Source organism: Pocillopora damicornis, chromosome 6 (genome assembly GCF_964200805.1).
Source record: "Pocillopora damicornis chromosome 6, jaPocDami1.2, whole genome shotgun sequence".
In the NCBI taxonomy this organism is placed as follows: Eukaryota; Metazoa; Cnidaria; class Anthozoa; order Scleractinia; family Pocilloporidae; genus Pocillopora; species Pocillopora damicornis.
This window is the reverse complement of record NC_142675.1, coordinates 1,312,750-1,328,513: the sequence shown is the minus strand read 5'-3', so window position 1 is coordinate 1,328,513 and position 15,764 is coordinate 1,312,750. Positions and strand designations below refer to the sequence as shown.

The window sequence follows — 15,764 nt, the reverse complement described above, 5'->3', positions numbered from 1 at the left end:
CGTTCGTTAAGCCTTTTTGACATGTTAATGTGGTGAATATGACAGGATTTGTTTACTTGAGTCGAAAGGTCGCGTCAAATGTGGTCCATTGAGTGAACAGTATTGAACCGATATTTCCGATGAGCCCTTCCTTCCTTCCCTTCATACATCCTTCCCATCTCTAACCACCTCGCCCCTGGCTCCTTCCACCTCACTTTCCGACCTTTCTCCGTCCCTCTCTGGCTTCCTCGTTCCCGTTCTGGTTCCCTCTGTTGTCTCCTTCCAGCTCCCTCCTTTCCTGACCCCAATTGCAGAAAAACGGAAAAATTGTTCATTTGTAAGAAGGCGATTTATGCAGTGGCGCATAGTGGGTGAGCTGCTACCATTCAAGGTATCGTAACGATGGTTACAATCTTTACTTGATTTATTGATTTTACTTTGTTATCATTTTAAGCAAACAACCGGAAAGTCTATTATTGCGACTAAAATCAGATATTTTATAAAAATAAATCTAATGATAAAAGAGCGAACAACTACTGACTAATACGCGATAACACTGTGCTTAAATTAACATTTTAAATCTTCAACCAGACAAGCCAGATTTTTTAAAAAATATTTTGGCTGGGGTGCGTGGTCTTTAGGGAAGTGACTCTTCCTGGACGTGAGTATATCGATAACGTTTAATTACTAATTGCTTGCTAAAATTTACGAAGTATAAAAAAGCTACTGGCGAGCTATTTCAGTCGGGGGAATACAAAACCCTGTATGGAAATAAGTATCAAGTAAGTACGTATACCCGTGTGTCAAAAGTACATCTCGCAATTTTGGAGAAAACCACGATGTTTTAGCGTGAAGGAAATCACAAATGTTGGTTCAGTAAAATATAAAAACAACTTTATATGAAAAAAAATCATTAAAGAAATAAAATGGCTGGGATAGAGAAAATTGACGAGGATCAAGAATTTCAAATTTAAAAATCTGAGCCCTAAAACTTGTTATGCATAATTACTTTTAGCGTGATGGAAACCACAAAATATAATTTCATTAAGATAGCTGAATAACAAAATATGGAAAATAAACCATGAACGAGAAGGGATGGTCAGGAATGGAGAGGCTTGACGCGGATTATAAAAGTTGTACTTAAAAATTTTCAGGCCCACAAATCGCGAAGAAACTACTGCTGAAAAAATTGTAGTCGACTGCAAGCAGTCTCTCGATTTCATGGCTGCCCAACAAAACTTTACAACAGATCTCCATTTAAAAATGAAGTAAGTGATTGACCTTTATGAGCTGAAAATAATGACGAGTCTTTAACTGACAAAGAGCTTGAAATGCTATAATCAAGAGAGTAGCCATCATTTTAAAGACTCTGAAGGATGGAATCTTCCTGGAATGACAATAAATTCTGCAAAAAAAGCCATCGCATCCAGAGGTATTTCATCTGACGGCCTCTAAATAATAGACTCTTCTTTCACTTTTCTTGCTTCGCAAATATTTACATAAGAGAAGTCAACAAAAGACTGAAGATTCAGATAACCCTGGAATGAATATAAAAAAAAGACATTCTGTTTCAGACAGGATAAAATTGGAAAGGGAAAGGCAAACCAGAGAGTATTATCTTAATGGGACTCGTAACGATCTTTAATTGTGAAAGCAGTGCTTTTTTGCTAAAGTCATGTTGGCAGGATAATGAGAGTTCCTGTCAATGTAAACTCCAACGCAAATCTACTAAATTCGCAATTTATCGTGTTACTGATTACTAAGTACAACAGTTCGAACATTTGGAAGATACTTGGCATGTTTTGAGCCTTCTTTTGTTAAAAAAAAATTAAAGTTACTGTGGTTAAGTTATCATCTCTTGTCATGCTATCTTCTCATAATGTTGTCGGCCACGCTACCCCTGAACTGCTCAGTGCCAACTGAAATTTATGGTTTTTCTCTGATGATGCAATTTTCGAGCCTCATTTATTTAAGTCATTATAATTGAACGTTCTGGTTTTGTTTGCAATAAAATTGAACCCAATACCGTTTGTTCCTTTTCAATTTTCTCCAAGGCCTCCTGCAAAGTCCCAAATGTTGGTCGCTTTTTAGGATCTTCGTTCCAACAAGAAAACATGGCTGAAAATCTAAAACACGAAGACGTAAAAGGTCTGTAAATATGTATTACATCAACGAATACCAGGTTATAGGTCATAGAGTATTCCCGTACAACTGCAATTATTTTTAAGGAGTATCACACGACAAAGAAGAAGTCTCCTCACATTTTTGGTACATGCACGCTCCTATATTGCGTTAGCGCAAACAAATAAAAAATTATGGAATAAAAAAAAGGATGACTCGCAAAAGTCTAACTTGTTCACAATGATAATTAACCGTCTTCTGATACCTGTGCTTTATCAATGGTGTGAATCGACACAGTGCATACGTAACTGTGAGTCTGACACATTTTTTTGGCTCTAAAATTCAAATCCACAATCCAATAGGTCATTGTATCATTTTGATGCTCAACAGGATTTTTAAACTCAACTGACAAAAATTAAGGAAGGTTCAATGAACAATCTATCCTCTACGTTCTTGCAATGAGTATGGTGTATGTTTGTACTAACAGTTCCTTATCCAGTTGCTTTGGGCGTCGCATTCTGAATCCCTTCTCTAGTAAGTTCGCAATGTCACGTGCCTTAACTCCCGGATATGGCTCACCACCTAAACGAAAAAACAAAAAGCAATCAGTAAAGTAAGACCAGTTTGGTTTCTAATAATAATGACATTTCTTTAAAGGCCAAGACAAAGTTATGACGATTTTTATTAATGGAGCAAATCGATTGAAGATTTCTTAATAGAGGTAACAGCTGCTTCTTATCCATAAAGATGTCAAGAGGGCTTTTACATCAGACGCCATGGATAATTTCAGAATATTTGTTACCCACTTCCCAAATTCTAGAAGATATCATATTACAAGCGGCCTCGTTTCTGTGAGCCTTCTCACCTAAAGTGAAAATTTCATACAAGACGATTCCATAACTCCACCTGAGGAAAGACGAATCTAAATGAGTAACAGAACCATGCACGAAAACAAATACGGACCTTAAAGGCACACGAAATGAGTCTTAAAATCATCAAGACCTGAGCTATACAGAAGCAACAACGCGTCAACGGTATTTTATTTTACACCATACCACCATCTGAATTGTCAAATATCGTACCGGGCTAGATCATGTATTTGTAGATCTTTGTAAACCATAGCCCCGGCTATCTATCAACATAAACAAATATATTTACTTAAACATAAGTGGATCCCTCACATGATTGGTTTAACGACGTTACGTGTTATTGATCGCCAGGGCGGACATCGTAATGTCTATTGCATTTTGAATGTGCATTAGCCGGCATCAGAGTGAGTTGATGTCGCAGTCATGACACATTTTTGGTTATAACAACTTTACAGACCAGAACTTGAGAATAATGTAAAATTGAAACTCACACATCACTCTGGGTGGTGTATATGCCATACGAGAGAGCCTCGTAAGCTGTCCATTTGGCTGGTATCCGCCCCTAATGCGATGAAGACACAGCAATTTGATTTGACTAAAAATTAACCAAATACCCATCTTACAAATCAAGTTATTCAGGGCTAGTGGCCTAAACTGCCTGAGCTTACGTCATTGTGAATTTCATCCACCCCCACCCCTCTCTTCCGTGGCCAGTCGTTTCACTGAAAATGTGTTGGCACTCATTTTGTAATCCTGGGTGGAAAGAGGCCCTTTGAGAGATGAGTCTCTTGCCCAAGAACAAAACACAAAAACAAGATGGGGCCTTGACCCCGGAGACGTCGAATGAAAGACCGACGCACAAGTTGATAGAACAGCTGCTTTCTCACTTTCACATCGTTCATATTGTTATTGCACCAGAATGAACTGATTGGATTTTTATCGATTACCCCGGCTTTCATGGTGTAAATGTTACTTCCTTGCACATCTCTGGCCATTCCAAAATCTGTGATTTTGCAAACATTGCCATCTGCAACCAGAACATTGCGGGCAGCTAAGTCACGATGAACAACCTAAAGAACGAAACAAGAACATATTTTGAAGATAAAGGTAAAGAAATATAGAAAGATGTTTTTTCGTCTTGTCACGAGAGTGGGACAAAGAAAAAATTCTGAGTCCCCATGAGGAATTCCTCATGGGGACTCAGAATTCTTTCTTTGTTCCACACTCGTGACTAGACAAAAAAACATCTTTCTATAAGTTGTCAACTGTAATATCATTTCACCCTTTTTCAAACACTTTCGAACGATGATCATTTTAGATGAAGGAATTTTTTTCCGGTGACTGTAAATCCGGTTTTTGGTTAAAAATTAACCACCTCTGTTTCCCCCGTCACACGTCACTCCTCCGACTTTGCTGATTCTGACAATAGACATCAGGAAGGGGAGACAGCGAATTCAAAGGGTAAGAGCTTCATACTCAAGGGGTCCCTGGCTCGGATCTCACTCCGATCATCAGATGGATCTGTTCCTCGATAGTCCTGGGTTCAGCTCCTCGACCAAGATTGTTTACACCCAACTGGTAAGCCAGCTGAGGTTTTTCATTATGTTTTGTTCCATTAATGTAGGCCACGGGCTTATCATTGTATGTGTCTACTACTATCAAATGTCATCCTTTATAAATAGAGCCTATCATTATAATTATTAATACTATTTTTATCAACATTATTATTATTATTTTATTTTTGTCATCATCATCATCATCATCACGGGAAGCTGAACATCATTAGACTGATAGTTTTCTGTGCAAAAAGTAACGAGGCATCGTCCCCTTAGAGTAAGGCTCCATCCATCTACCGTCAGTAGATACTCAAAGTTATTTATTTTTCACCTTATTTTCGCACAGGAAGTTCATTCCACTCGCAATCTGCCACGCAAACATCATCAGTTTCTTGGCGGTGACCCTGGTCAGTTTTTTACAGGTGTTATAATACGTGTCAGGAAGACCTCGACTTTTACGAAGATAGCCCAGCAAATCGCCATGGGAGGCGAACTCCACAATCACCAGAGGATTAACTGTTGTATTAGATAATTTACATCAAAAGTTGAACAAAGAATGCCGAGTATCATGGAATCATAACTCGTTATAAATTTCTGGAGACTTGCGTCTCCCCTTCGGTCATTCAGGTAATGTCTGGTAATGTAAAAGTGTTCAGTGCCTAACGTCATGCATGTGCAAAGAAAGAAAAAGAATATTTAAGAAAATAAGGGTTTCGACGGGGTTCGCCGAGGTTGGAACCCTTGCCTTCCAAATACCTTCCAAAAAAAACCTTAATGCTCTTTGTACATGTAGTTCTCGGGGTAAAAATACAAGATTATTTTGCAAGCTTCTGGCCTGGCTGTTCCGCTGTGAGTACAAAATTTACACTGCTATTATATGTACCGGATGTGGTGACACAGCCTAGAAGAGTCACGACATGTCGATGGTGGGGGAGTTTCTTCATAATTGACAGCTCTGACAACAGGTCTCGCCTGTCCGACTCCTCAGCATCCTCTAAAGAAAGATGAAAAGACTGAGATTTGTGTTTCATGTGTTCCCCTACGTACACTGGGAGAGAACTGATGAACATCCTATTCAGGCGAGGAGAGAGGGGCAAGGTGACCACTCCTATTATATAACTTTAAGAACCCTTCAATATTTAACTCCCAAATTAAGACTTTTTTAAATTATTAATGGCAACACAATCAAATATTCCCTCTAATTTGTTTCATCGTTTTTAAGTCTGTATATAATGATCTATAAAAACTCTAGAAACTCACAATTTTTCAGTTTGACTGGGTTAGGTTGGCCCGGAAGGGTAAGTATTCAGCTTTCAATCATGATTTACAGACTCCTTCGACCCTCCCACTCAGGCAATAAGTACGCAATATTTCTCAGGAAATGCTAGCGTTACGAACTCGCCAACCTTTAAGCATCTTCACTGCCACTTCTGTCCAGTTAGCCTTCCCAGCAATTTGCAAAGCCAGTCCTTTAGCAACCTGTCCAAATGCTCCCTGGCCAAACACCTCACGAATTTGCAGTCTTGTTTTTGGAAACTCCCACCGACTCGAACGACGGGCTCGTGGAAACAAAGTAGGTGGGGAGGTATCAACTATCTCATCTTGTTCAGCTCTAGTATCCTCCTAATTTTCAAAAATGAGGTTAGCTTAAACGGAAACCCCCTGGGAGTCTTTTGAACGATTTTTCTGTTCTATACAGAAATCATCTTTTGTTTCTATCAAGATTTTACGTCTTATTCTCTTTTTTGTTACATTCTTCTTTTTATTTTTAATTTCTTGTAGTTGTTAAGTTCCTGTTATCTGTTACACTACGTTTTCCATCCTAAATCGACAAATTTCTTTGCTTTTATTATGTCCAACTAACGGTAAACATCCTGTTCTCATGACTGATTTTGCGAACTGAACCAACATCTTCTTACCTCAACTTCTCCCTGTATCTGTGCTGGTCTGGGTACATGTGTCAATTCAACCTCTCTTTGCCTGAAAATAAATTAACGCAATGATGACGCTGAAACCTTGAGATATTCAATCGAAACAAACTTCCATGAAAGCCATCGTTGGGTCAAAGTTATAAGAGATCTACAAGGTTAGCATTTGGTTGTTTCCGGCCAACAGTAAGGATGGGAATAGAACAATAGTAATGACCAGCCTGTAACTATACGTGTCCCCAAACTGTGCCGTATACAGTCAGTAGAGATTATTGGTCTGAAAAGCTGGCAACATAAAGGACGAAAATATGGATGCTGCAGTAAAGAGTAAAAGCTCTCTAAGCCTGCAAAATCTCTTGTTTTCTGAGCAGACATTCTGACTGGATACGTTAAAGAGAAGTTTCCATACGCCATTCAGTTAAAAATGATTGGAAACTTATAGAAGGTTTTCACAGTCAGGTCCATGAAAGTTAACAATAACCTATTGTAAAGACTGGCGTTACGAGCGTTTCCAACTGGTATACCTTTACTTACCATGAGGATTGCCAAACGTAACATTAAACGTTACGCTCTACCTCTGAACTGTCGTGACTTTAAGGAGTCATTAACAAATACTTTGGTGCTCTTTAACAATCTTACCTCTGATTAAGGCCTTGCTCTGAAATATTCACAGCACCAAGAACAGTCAACCGAATAAAAAGGAAGGAAAACAGAAGATAAAAACCATAAAAAGAAAAGCAAAAAGGTTTTGATCTCTACATGCAAGGTTATAAGTTTTTAATTTTAAAATGAGCAATTGAAACCGTATCAGATCTCAAAACTATACATTTTTCAGTAGCTTTACTCTGCCTAAAAACAGGAAACAGAAAAAATGAAACAGGAACTGATACTCTCTTAAAAACAGGAACTGATACTTTCTTAAAATGCCACACTTTGCCTGAAAGCCAGCACTCTTTCTAGAAAAATGATGAAACAGAACTAAAGTTTTGTTCAATGACAAATATGTTAAATGATTCATAACACAACAATGAAGATGCAACTGAAACATGAAATTACAAATAGGATCTCACTTGCAACATATTTGCTCACATTGTATCGTTATCATCGCATTGATCTGATGAGTAATGATGAAAATAAGAAACGAATTTCAAGAAATACCAGTCAATGTACCCTCTTTATCTTTTCCTTTCCGCATTTTCCAGCAGAACCCAAAAATGATTACCGAAAGGACGACAATTACAATTGCTGAAGTTATCGTAATAATCAACAAGGCGGCAAAATGGTCTGGTTTTTTGGAACGAGGAAGATCACCCATGTCTGACCGCTTTGGACTCACCGCCATGGCTAAAATGAAAACAAAAATAAAATAGAATTAGGATTTAAAGGTTGCTACGATCTTGTGGTCTGTTTGCTCTTCAAGGGAGGACACGTGAGTTTCATTGACATTACCTGAGGTCGATACACCCATAATTACATAATTATCAATTTTAGAATAGTTCAACATGAGATTAACTACAAATGGCAAATTACTAGTTTTTTAAAGGGTTCATTTAAGGGTTTTTTAGGAAAATTGTATAAAATTAGAGTTAATTTAACTATCGTCAGCTAATGCCATAAAAAGTTAAAACATAACTTTTGTTTGATGTATGAAAAAACTTCTGTGTCTGATAATTTCCTTAATTTTTTTCATCTAGAGTCCTAAGCTAGTAAAGAGATCGATGCATTTAACCTTTGGTTGACACAAGGGCCGCCTCAGTGTTAGCTTCATCCAAGGTAGTAGTAGTTTGCATACTTATCGACGGTATAATACCTAGCCAAACGAAAAAAAAAGCTGAAGGAAAACAAACCAAACAAACACAAAACGAACAAAGAGGCATGAAAACTAAAATACTGCATAGTACTATTTTGTCGCGGTTGTTAAGACGAGTTTAATGCGATAAAGTGTTCGGCAAAGTTATCCCATAGATATTCTTAATATGAAAAAAAAATTGGATAAACAAAAATTAGAACAAAGACTTAAGCAAACTAACACACCGTATAGCACAATTTTTGCCACGGTTGTTTAGAGGAGATTTTTGCGATAGAGTTTGGTGAAGTTGTCTCAAAGTAATTCCTAATATCACAAAAAAGAAATCTATGTCTGATAATATATTTAATTTTTTCATCTGAAATATCATCTCTCCCCATTATTGTCATTCCTGAAGAGTCATAAGCTAATAAAGAGATCGATGCGTTTAATCTTTGGTTGACAAAAGGGCCGCCTCAGTGTTAGCTTCATCCAAGGTAGCAGCAGTTTGCGAGCTTGTCGACAATATAATACCTAGCCAAACGAAAAAAAAAGCTAAAGAAAAACAGACCAAACAAACACAAAACGAACAAAGGGGAAAGAAAACTAAAATTCTGTATACCCCAATTTTGCCGCGGTTGTTGAGACGAGTTTTATGCAATATTAAGTCTTGCAAAATTAATATATTGTATAGTGCAATTTTGCCGGGGTTGTTGAGAAGAGATTTTTACGATGCAGAGTTTGGCGAAGTTATCTCAAAGTAATTCTTAGTAATTCTAGTATTGCAAAATTGAAAGGTTTCTCTTGGACCACAAATAGACGTGGGAATATAAAGTAGACGGCTGCTAGTTTCCTCGTAAAAAAATTGATTAAACTCAGGTATATCGTTTATATTCAAACAAAATATGAATATAAAGATATTTTATATATGATTATTTACTGACCCTTACCAGTGGTTTTCGGCTGCATATCAACATGCGAAGGTAAAGGTTTGTATGTTGACTTCGCTAAAACATAAAAAAAGTAATAATAAACCTAATTGGAAAACCTTTTACCAGAATTGACGAAGATACCTTCTTTTGAAAATTTTTAAACCCTAGCCGTAAGCGAAATTCTTCGAGTGACATATATTTAGAGTAACGTTTCAGCACCTAAAGATTAAGCTAACATGTTGAAAATTAAATTCGAACGCGTGCATTTGGAAGCCTGTTTTATTTGAAGCTTGATTTATTATTCCTTTGACACCATTTTCCTTAAATGATCATTGTCGGTCATTTTTGGATCGTTCAACGAAACATATTTATCACAGCTGATGAGCTTTTAGATCCTAGACACCGCCATTTGCCACTTGCTTGTGACATAACAATCTTATTCCTTTAAATTTTATTCCATCCCTTGACATGATAAAAAATGAATGCTTTGAGGGGCAACCTCCCTTTTAAGGAGCTTTTATGTTATACCAGTAATTACCTGCCACAGTTACCATTAACTTCGACTGTGTCATCACCACTTGTCTTGATCCATTTCTGGAGGGAAATATAACTTTCCAAGAAAGTTTATACGACTGGGCATCTGAGATTCTTACATCTTGAATCACAAAGGATATCTTTCCTTGGCTCGCTTCGCCTGTCCATCTAACTCGTCTGCCGTAATGGATTGATTTCGCGATATCAATCCAGAACCTTTCAGGACTGTAGTAGAGCAATGCAATTCGCGTCCTGTCTGTTACTGTATGTAACTTAAGCGACCACGCCAGCATACCTACTGAGTGATTCCCACGAACACGACATGACCATTCCAGCGTTACATCGGAACCTATGGTTGTTACCACATTTCCTCCATCAACTCGCTTGATGTAAATTTCAGCACTAGAATATTTGATTGACCCTGAAAATTTCCAATAAAAAAAATGCTAATGCAAATACAGAATAGTGGAGCAAGTGGCATAACACAAGTGGCATAACACAAGTGGCATAACACAAGTGGCATAACACAAGTGGCATAACACCATTCCAGCGTTACATTGGAACCTATGGTTGTTACCACATTTCCTCCATCAACTCGTTTGATGTAAATTTCGGTGCTAGAATATTTGATAGACCCTGAAAATTTTCATTAAAAAAATGCTAATGCAAATACAGAATGGTGGAGCAAGTGACATAACATAAATTTCACAGAAAATAATTCTACAACAATTGAGGTTCACTCAAGCATGAATGCTCCAATTAAGGAAAAAATACTAACACGGCGAAGTGTGCTCATTAAAATTGCACGTTGTACCGACGTAATAAGACCTAATAACCAATTTGGGATGTTGAAAGAACGCAAGAAAAGTTTGTTTATCACGAGCTGGAGACGAGTAATTCAAAAACTTTTCAAATGGCCAAAATTTGTTCACAACATTTTGTTCATTGTGGTGACAATATCGTTGTCGATAAGAGTCGATAAGACCGCGCTAAACCACTGACGATTTGTTAATCTAAGTTGGTGCCAGGTTTTTTTCAACAAACTGTAACAAGAATGCAATTGTTATTTTACTGGGCGTAATCGACGATGTCTCTTCGCCTGGTCATATGATCAACAGGAAGTGATTTTTTTTTATCTTCCTTCTTTTGTTTTTCTTGGTTTTTTTTTTCCTGTTTCAGTCAAATAATTTTTCAAAGAAGGCCCCGAAAGGGCCGAGCTTACATGATCACGACAAATTCGTTACAAGCTCTCATAAAGAAAAACCCACTTTCGAAGGAATGGGCTCCTACTATTGCCGATATCACCTCCCATCAAGATTTTACGAACTCAGTAACGAAATGCAAACGAGTTAAAGAAAAATAGAGATTATTTTGCTACTTGAATGTCAATGAGGCATCTGGTCTCTTCGATTCGACAATTAATTGCCTGACAAGAAAAATGCCGTATTTGGAAAGGTTCAAACTGCTTTGATGAGGGCTGCTCACAAGTTGACAAAGGTTAGATCACCCACTCAGACATGACACATTCGATATTTGTTTTACTGTTATAACTTTGAACTTCAAACGATTCCGCAGGAGTTCCTATTGTCTCTAACTTTATGAGATTACAATGTTGGCGGTCGTTTTCCTCTAAAAGTGCAATAACAGCTGAAGCAGATCGAATCTATGATCGGAAATAACAGGAAGTCACTAGATAATGGAAAGTGAAAGTAACTAGGAATGGGACGCTTGAATAATTCACAGTCGCTTGGGCATACTTGGAAGATGCAAAAATAATTTGTCTGTTACCTTTCGTCTTTCGGGCTCATGAAAAACATTTCCCCAAATCGTTGAAAACTGAAAGTATATTCTGCACAAAAGACGCCCCCTCTCTTCGCTGAAAACATTTACCTTTCATGCTTTTGTTTGTGCTCATGCATGTTGTTGTGTCACTCTGCTAATAACGTTTTTTAATGATTATCTCTTTATCACAAATATATTGGGACTGAATTCAAAACAAAGGGCGTACTTTAGTGGTTGTACAAGTACTTAAATCTCTTATACTTTCCTATGATAATTTTAATACTTGTTTAAATGATTCTCGGAACCAATTTGCTTTTCTTTCTTCAATCCTATTCGTGCGACTTAGGAAGAAAGATAAACGGCTCGTCTTGAATGCGCTCAGCTTGTCAAAGGACATAACACATTTGTGTACAGTTGTATACTTAGAATGTTATAAGTACTCTCCCTGCTTCAAGGAAATTCTTCTAGTCGTATGGAGACTAGTGTTGTAGAGCTGGTCTTTTAGTGGCATCCTTAACGAGATTTTCAGTTTCCCTCCTTACAAACAATTAGCCATATGCGTTTACATAACAGTGAATGTTTGAGAACTAAAATAATCTATCGATTTTACTAACCTGCACATTCAACGAAGGCTAAGTGGGAAAAAATGCAGAGCAAGACACAACAGATGATGATGCGAAAGACCATCTTAGCTACGATTACGTTCCTCAGTTTAGTTGTCTGTCTCCAGTCTTAGAGTCAGTTAAAGTGGTCCAAAGCTTATGTACAAATGGGAGTTCTTGTGCCCATTCCCTCATCGCGAGCATTCCTGATTTTGCCTTGAGGGCTGGCTTATTCAAATTTTCTGGGAATCTGGGGGGCTTCAGGCTGTCATCGTTGAGTATTGGAAACTAAGGATTGATCATTACAGAGCTGAGACAGCTGGTACGGAAATAGAACTAGTCCTTTGTGATTCCATAGGAATCACGAGTAAATTTATTTATGCATAGCTTGAAAACATTGTTCAGAAAATTCAGTGGAAGGGATATTCTCAAACGATTAAAACTGTCTCTGGTTTATAATGATCGCGAGGTTGAGAATGCATTATCTCTCCAGTATTTCCGGTTATTCTTTTTATTTTTAGCGCGTGAACACTCCACCCATAAAAAAAAACCGCATAACATATTGTGAGAGGAAAGAAATTGGCACGCTTATTGATACATTCCGAGAATTTGTTTCGAGTGTTTTAAAGAAATCGCGTTTTTGCTTAAGGGTGTGGTGTGATTTGAAAGTGAAATCAAACTAATTTGCTTCCCAGAAATACCAGTATTTATAAAGCTCATCGCTGAAATTCTCGACACTACCGTTCGAATTGTTTTTCTCTAATTAGTAACACAAAAACACTTTGTAATTTCGTAGTTTTCCACACCATTAATTTGATGATAAAAGAATCTTTGGTAAATTGTAACCAAGAAGCGTTGAAACAAATAATTAGATTGATCGTTGGTAACTTTACCACAGTTTAGCCGACGAAGTCCCTCGCAGAGAATCAGAAATAGGTTTTCGCGTGATTGAAGAAATGTAAAATGGTTTCCGTGTTTACATAGCTTGATGTAAACACGCGGGAGGTTGGGAGAACACGAGATAAGCGTAGGAAACCACGACGCGTGGCGGAGTGGTTTCCAGCTTATCGAGTGTTCTCCCAACCTCCCAAATGTTTACATCAGGCTATGTAAACACGGAAACCATTTTACATTTCTTTTATAAAATAACTAATAAAAGAGGAACGAAAACCGTGTTTACATACGCTCATGTAAAATGGTTTTATGGCCAATCAGAGCGCGCGTACTATTTGAATTATTTATAAAAACAATTGTTCAATATATCCTTTACCTTTATACCTTTCATTTCTTATCAGTGTATAACTCCACTCAAGTCACCTATAATAAAAATACTTAGCACACACATGATCAATAAAGCTGTTAATAATCAGCTTTTGCTTATTTAAACATGATAAGTGGTCCCGAAGGATTTGATAATTAATAGAAATTTATTAATATTGTCTTCTTTTGCGTACAACAACCAACCATAAAAACAAACACCAGGACAGTCTCTTGAATAATTAATCGCATATCAATATTTACATCGTAACTGACAAACAACTCGAGTTTGTTCAGCTTTCCCAAGGTAACATCATAACTCGTATATTGCTGGTTTTCAGTGTCACGCCATTCAAAATAGATCAAAATAAAAAATAAAAACCGTTCAATCGATTTAGTCTAGAATCTGGAAATAGAAAGAAGCTAGATATGTAAAGACTCTCGCCAAGATTCATGTCACAGCAATTTTTCTTGCGGAAGATATGAGGAGAAACGTTTTTCCCAAATTTATAGAGATTTGTATGGAGCCGCCATGCTGGTGCCCACCTAGATGGGCACCAACATGGCGGCCGGAAACCAGCAGAAACATCTGTCACTGAGTTTTGCTACAAAAGCGTGAATTTATCTCTCTAAGAACTCATAAACGTAACAATAATACTTTATTCTAATACAAGAACTGTTCAGATAGCTGAATTTCCCTAAATAAGTCACCTTTTAAACCAACATAACAGCTCTCTCGCTCGTCATGTAAAGGCCACGTCACGCAAAAGCTTAGAAATTCAAGAGTAGTCTATCACTAAACCAAGAACCCATTTGGAGTGAAAATTTGTCTGAATATTAGTTTTTAGCTGCTCTAATACATCATGAAAGTAAAATCTCAGGAGGATCAATAGTTCTGAAGTCTGAAATTTAGTGACGTCACGTGAAAACCAGCAATAGAAACAATCAAAATTACGAAAAATCTCCACTTATGAATTAATAGAGTAAATTGCATCAGCAACGGTGAAATAATTCAATAAAATGATTCATATAAAATGCAGAATGGTTAATACCGATGATATGAAATAGAATAAACAGGGTACAAATAAAAGAACTTCATGCTGTATAAAAATTAAGTATAGTAAGATAAATATGATAAAGACTGGTATTTTCTACGATGTAATAAGTTTCCAAGTAAATTCCAAACAATGCAATAAGGTTCCAGATTCATTTCGAACAAGGTAAGTCTCTCACGAGCTTCTACCTCGTACATAAAGATAAGCAAAACCTTTTTTCGCGATAGCAGAAAACTATAAATCTATAAAATGATAAAGTGAATTACATTAGTGAAATAATTCAGGAAAATGATTAACATAGAATGCAAAAATGGTTAATACCAAAAATATGAAATATAATAAAGAGGTACAAATAAAACGAACTCCATGCTATATAAACTTAAGGTGCAATAACATAAATAAATTATAGAGTGGTATTTTCTACAATTGAAGTGGAAAGTTTGAACGTTGACAGCTGTGATTTTAGGTGTGTCATATTCTCAGTAAAACCTTCACTGATAGCATTTGATGAAAAAAAATCAATGGGTCTTCATACAAACTTAACAAGCATGCATGTTATCTATTTTTGAAAATTATCTTGGAAAGGTTTCTAAAAATGGTAAATGAAAATTTAAACCAGACTAGGCCGAAAATTTACTTTGGCGCCCAAATAAGAATCCTTCTTTCTGGTGATTTCACAAATTTCTGTTCAGCCCGCTATTGTTTCCTTCTTATTAAACGAAATTTTAAGGTTGAAAAAACTTTGACATTTTGCACTAATCATTGGCCATCAAGAAAAATCTTGAAATCAACTGCCATTTTGAGCGATCATTTGAATAGCAATGACTTGAAAATTTTCAGTAGAAAGCCTGTAGGCCGTAGAATTTCTATCAGTGAGAAGTGTTTGTTATTGTGCCATATGAATAAGTTGGGCGTACATTTTTGTGAAATGGTCTATCATTGTGCGCTTGTCGAGGTTTCATCATCAATATAAATCTATACTTCCTAACGGACATTTTATCAGCCAGCTCTTCCTACGATATCTGATAGGAAAGTTCATTGAAACTCTTAGGGTGTTAAATATAGGTCACTTAAAGCTATCGAAGCTTAAACAAGTTTACAAAATTAATTTAATTTTTTACAGACGAGTACAAATTTCTTGGAAATTGAAATAATATAAATTAGATGTCTCGTAGACAGATCGAATCAAACGCCTGATTCAGAGCTGTTTCCGATTGAGTGTCGTAAAAACAAAAATAACGAGATCGAGATGATAAATCAAATCAAAGATAAATACTACGCGAAGCTGCCCAAATAGCTCCGGTCACCCCAAGCGCAGTGAAACGGGTAGCGGCAGTTCGTGATTCCTTTCAGCTAAGCAACT

At 36.9% G+C, this 15,764-nt stretch overlaps 1 protein-coding gene across 1 annotated transcript; it reads right to left on the bottom strand.

Annotated features, from left to right (window-relative positions):
* Positions 1-385: 385 nt before the first annotated feature.
* Positions 386-12,287, bottom strand: LOC113673162 (uncharacterized). Its single transcript, XM_089209519.1, has 17 exons — positions 12,102-12,287; positions 9,710-10,126; positions 9,190-9,246; positions 8,695-8,773; positions 8,183-8,265; positions 7,624-7,797; positions 7,093-7,111; positions 6,445-6,505; positions 5,932-6,148; positions 5,409-5,519; positions 4,857-5,041; positions 3,917-4,039; positions 3,461-3,531; positions 2,966-3,006; positions 2,586-2,682; positions 2,006-2,105; positions 386-1,517 (listed from the first exon to the last, which is right to left on the bottom strand). Exons 1-17 carry the CDS (start codon positions 12,172-12,174, stop codon positions 1,431-1,433), a joined length of 1,995 nt encoding a protein of 664 aa, XP_089065645.1. The 5' UTR covers positions 12,175-12,287; the 3' UTR covers positions 386-1,430.
* Between the last annotated feature and the right edge of the window lie 3,477 nt (positions 12,288-15,764).

Coding starts and splice junctions, on each gene's coding strand:
- LOC113673162 (XM_089209519.1), bottom strand. CDS start 12,174: ATGGTCTTTCGCATCATCATCTGTTGTGTCTTGCTCTGCATTTTTTCC. Junction 8,266..8,694: donor GCGGCCCTTTTGTCAACCAA/AGATTAAACGCA, acceptor TTTCGTTTGGCT/AGGTATTATACCGTCGATAA. Junction 2,106..2,585: donor AAGCAACTGGATAAGGAACT/GTTAGTACAAAC, acceptor TTCGTGTTTTAG/ATTTTCAGCCATGTTTTCTT.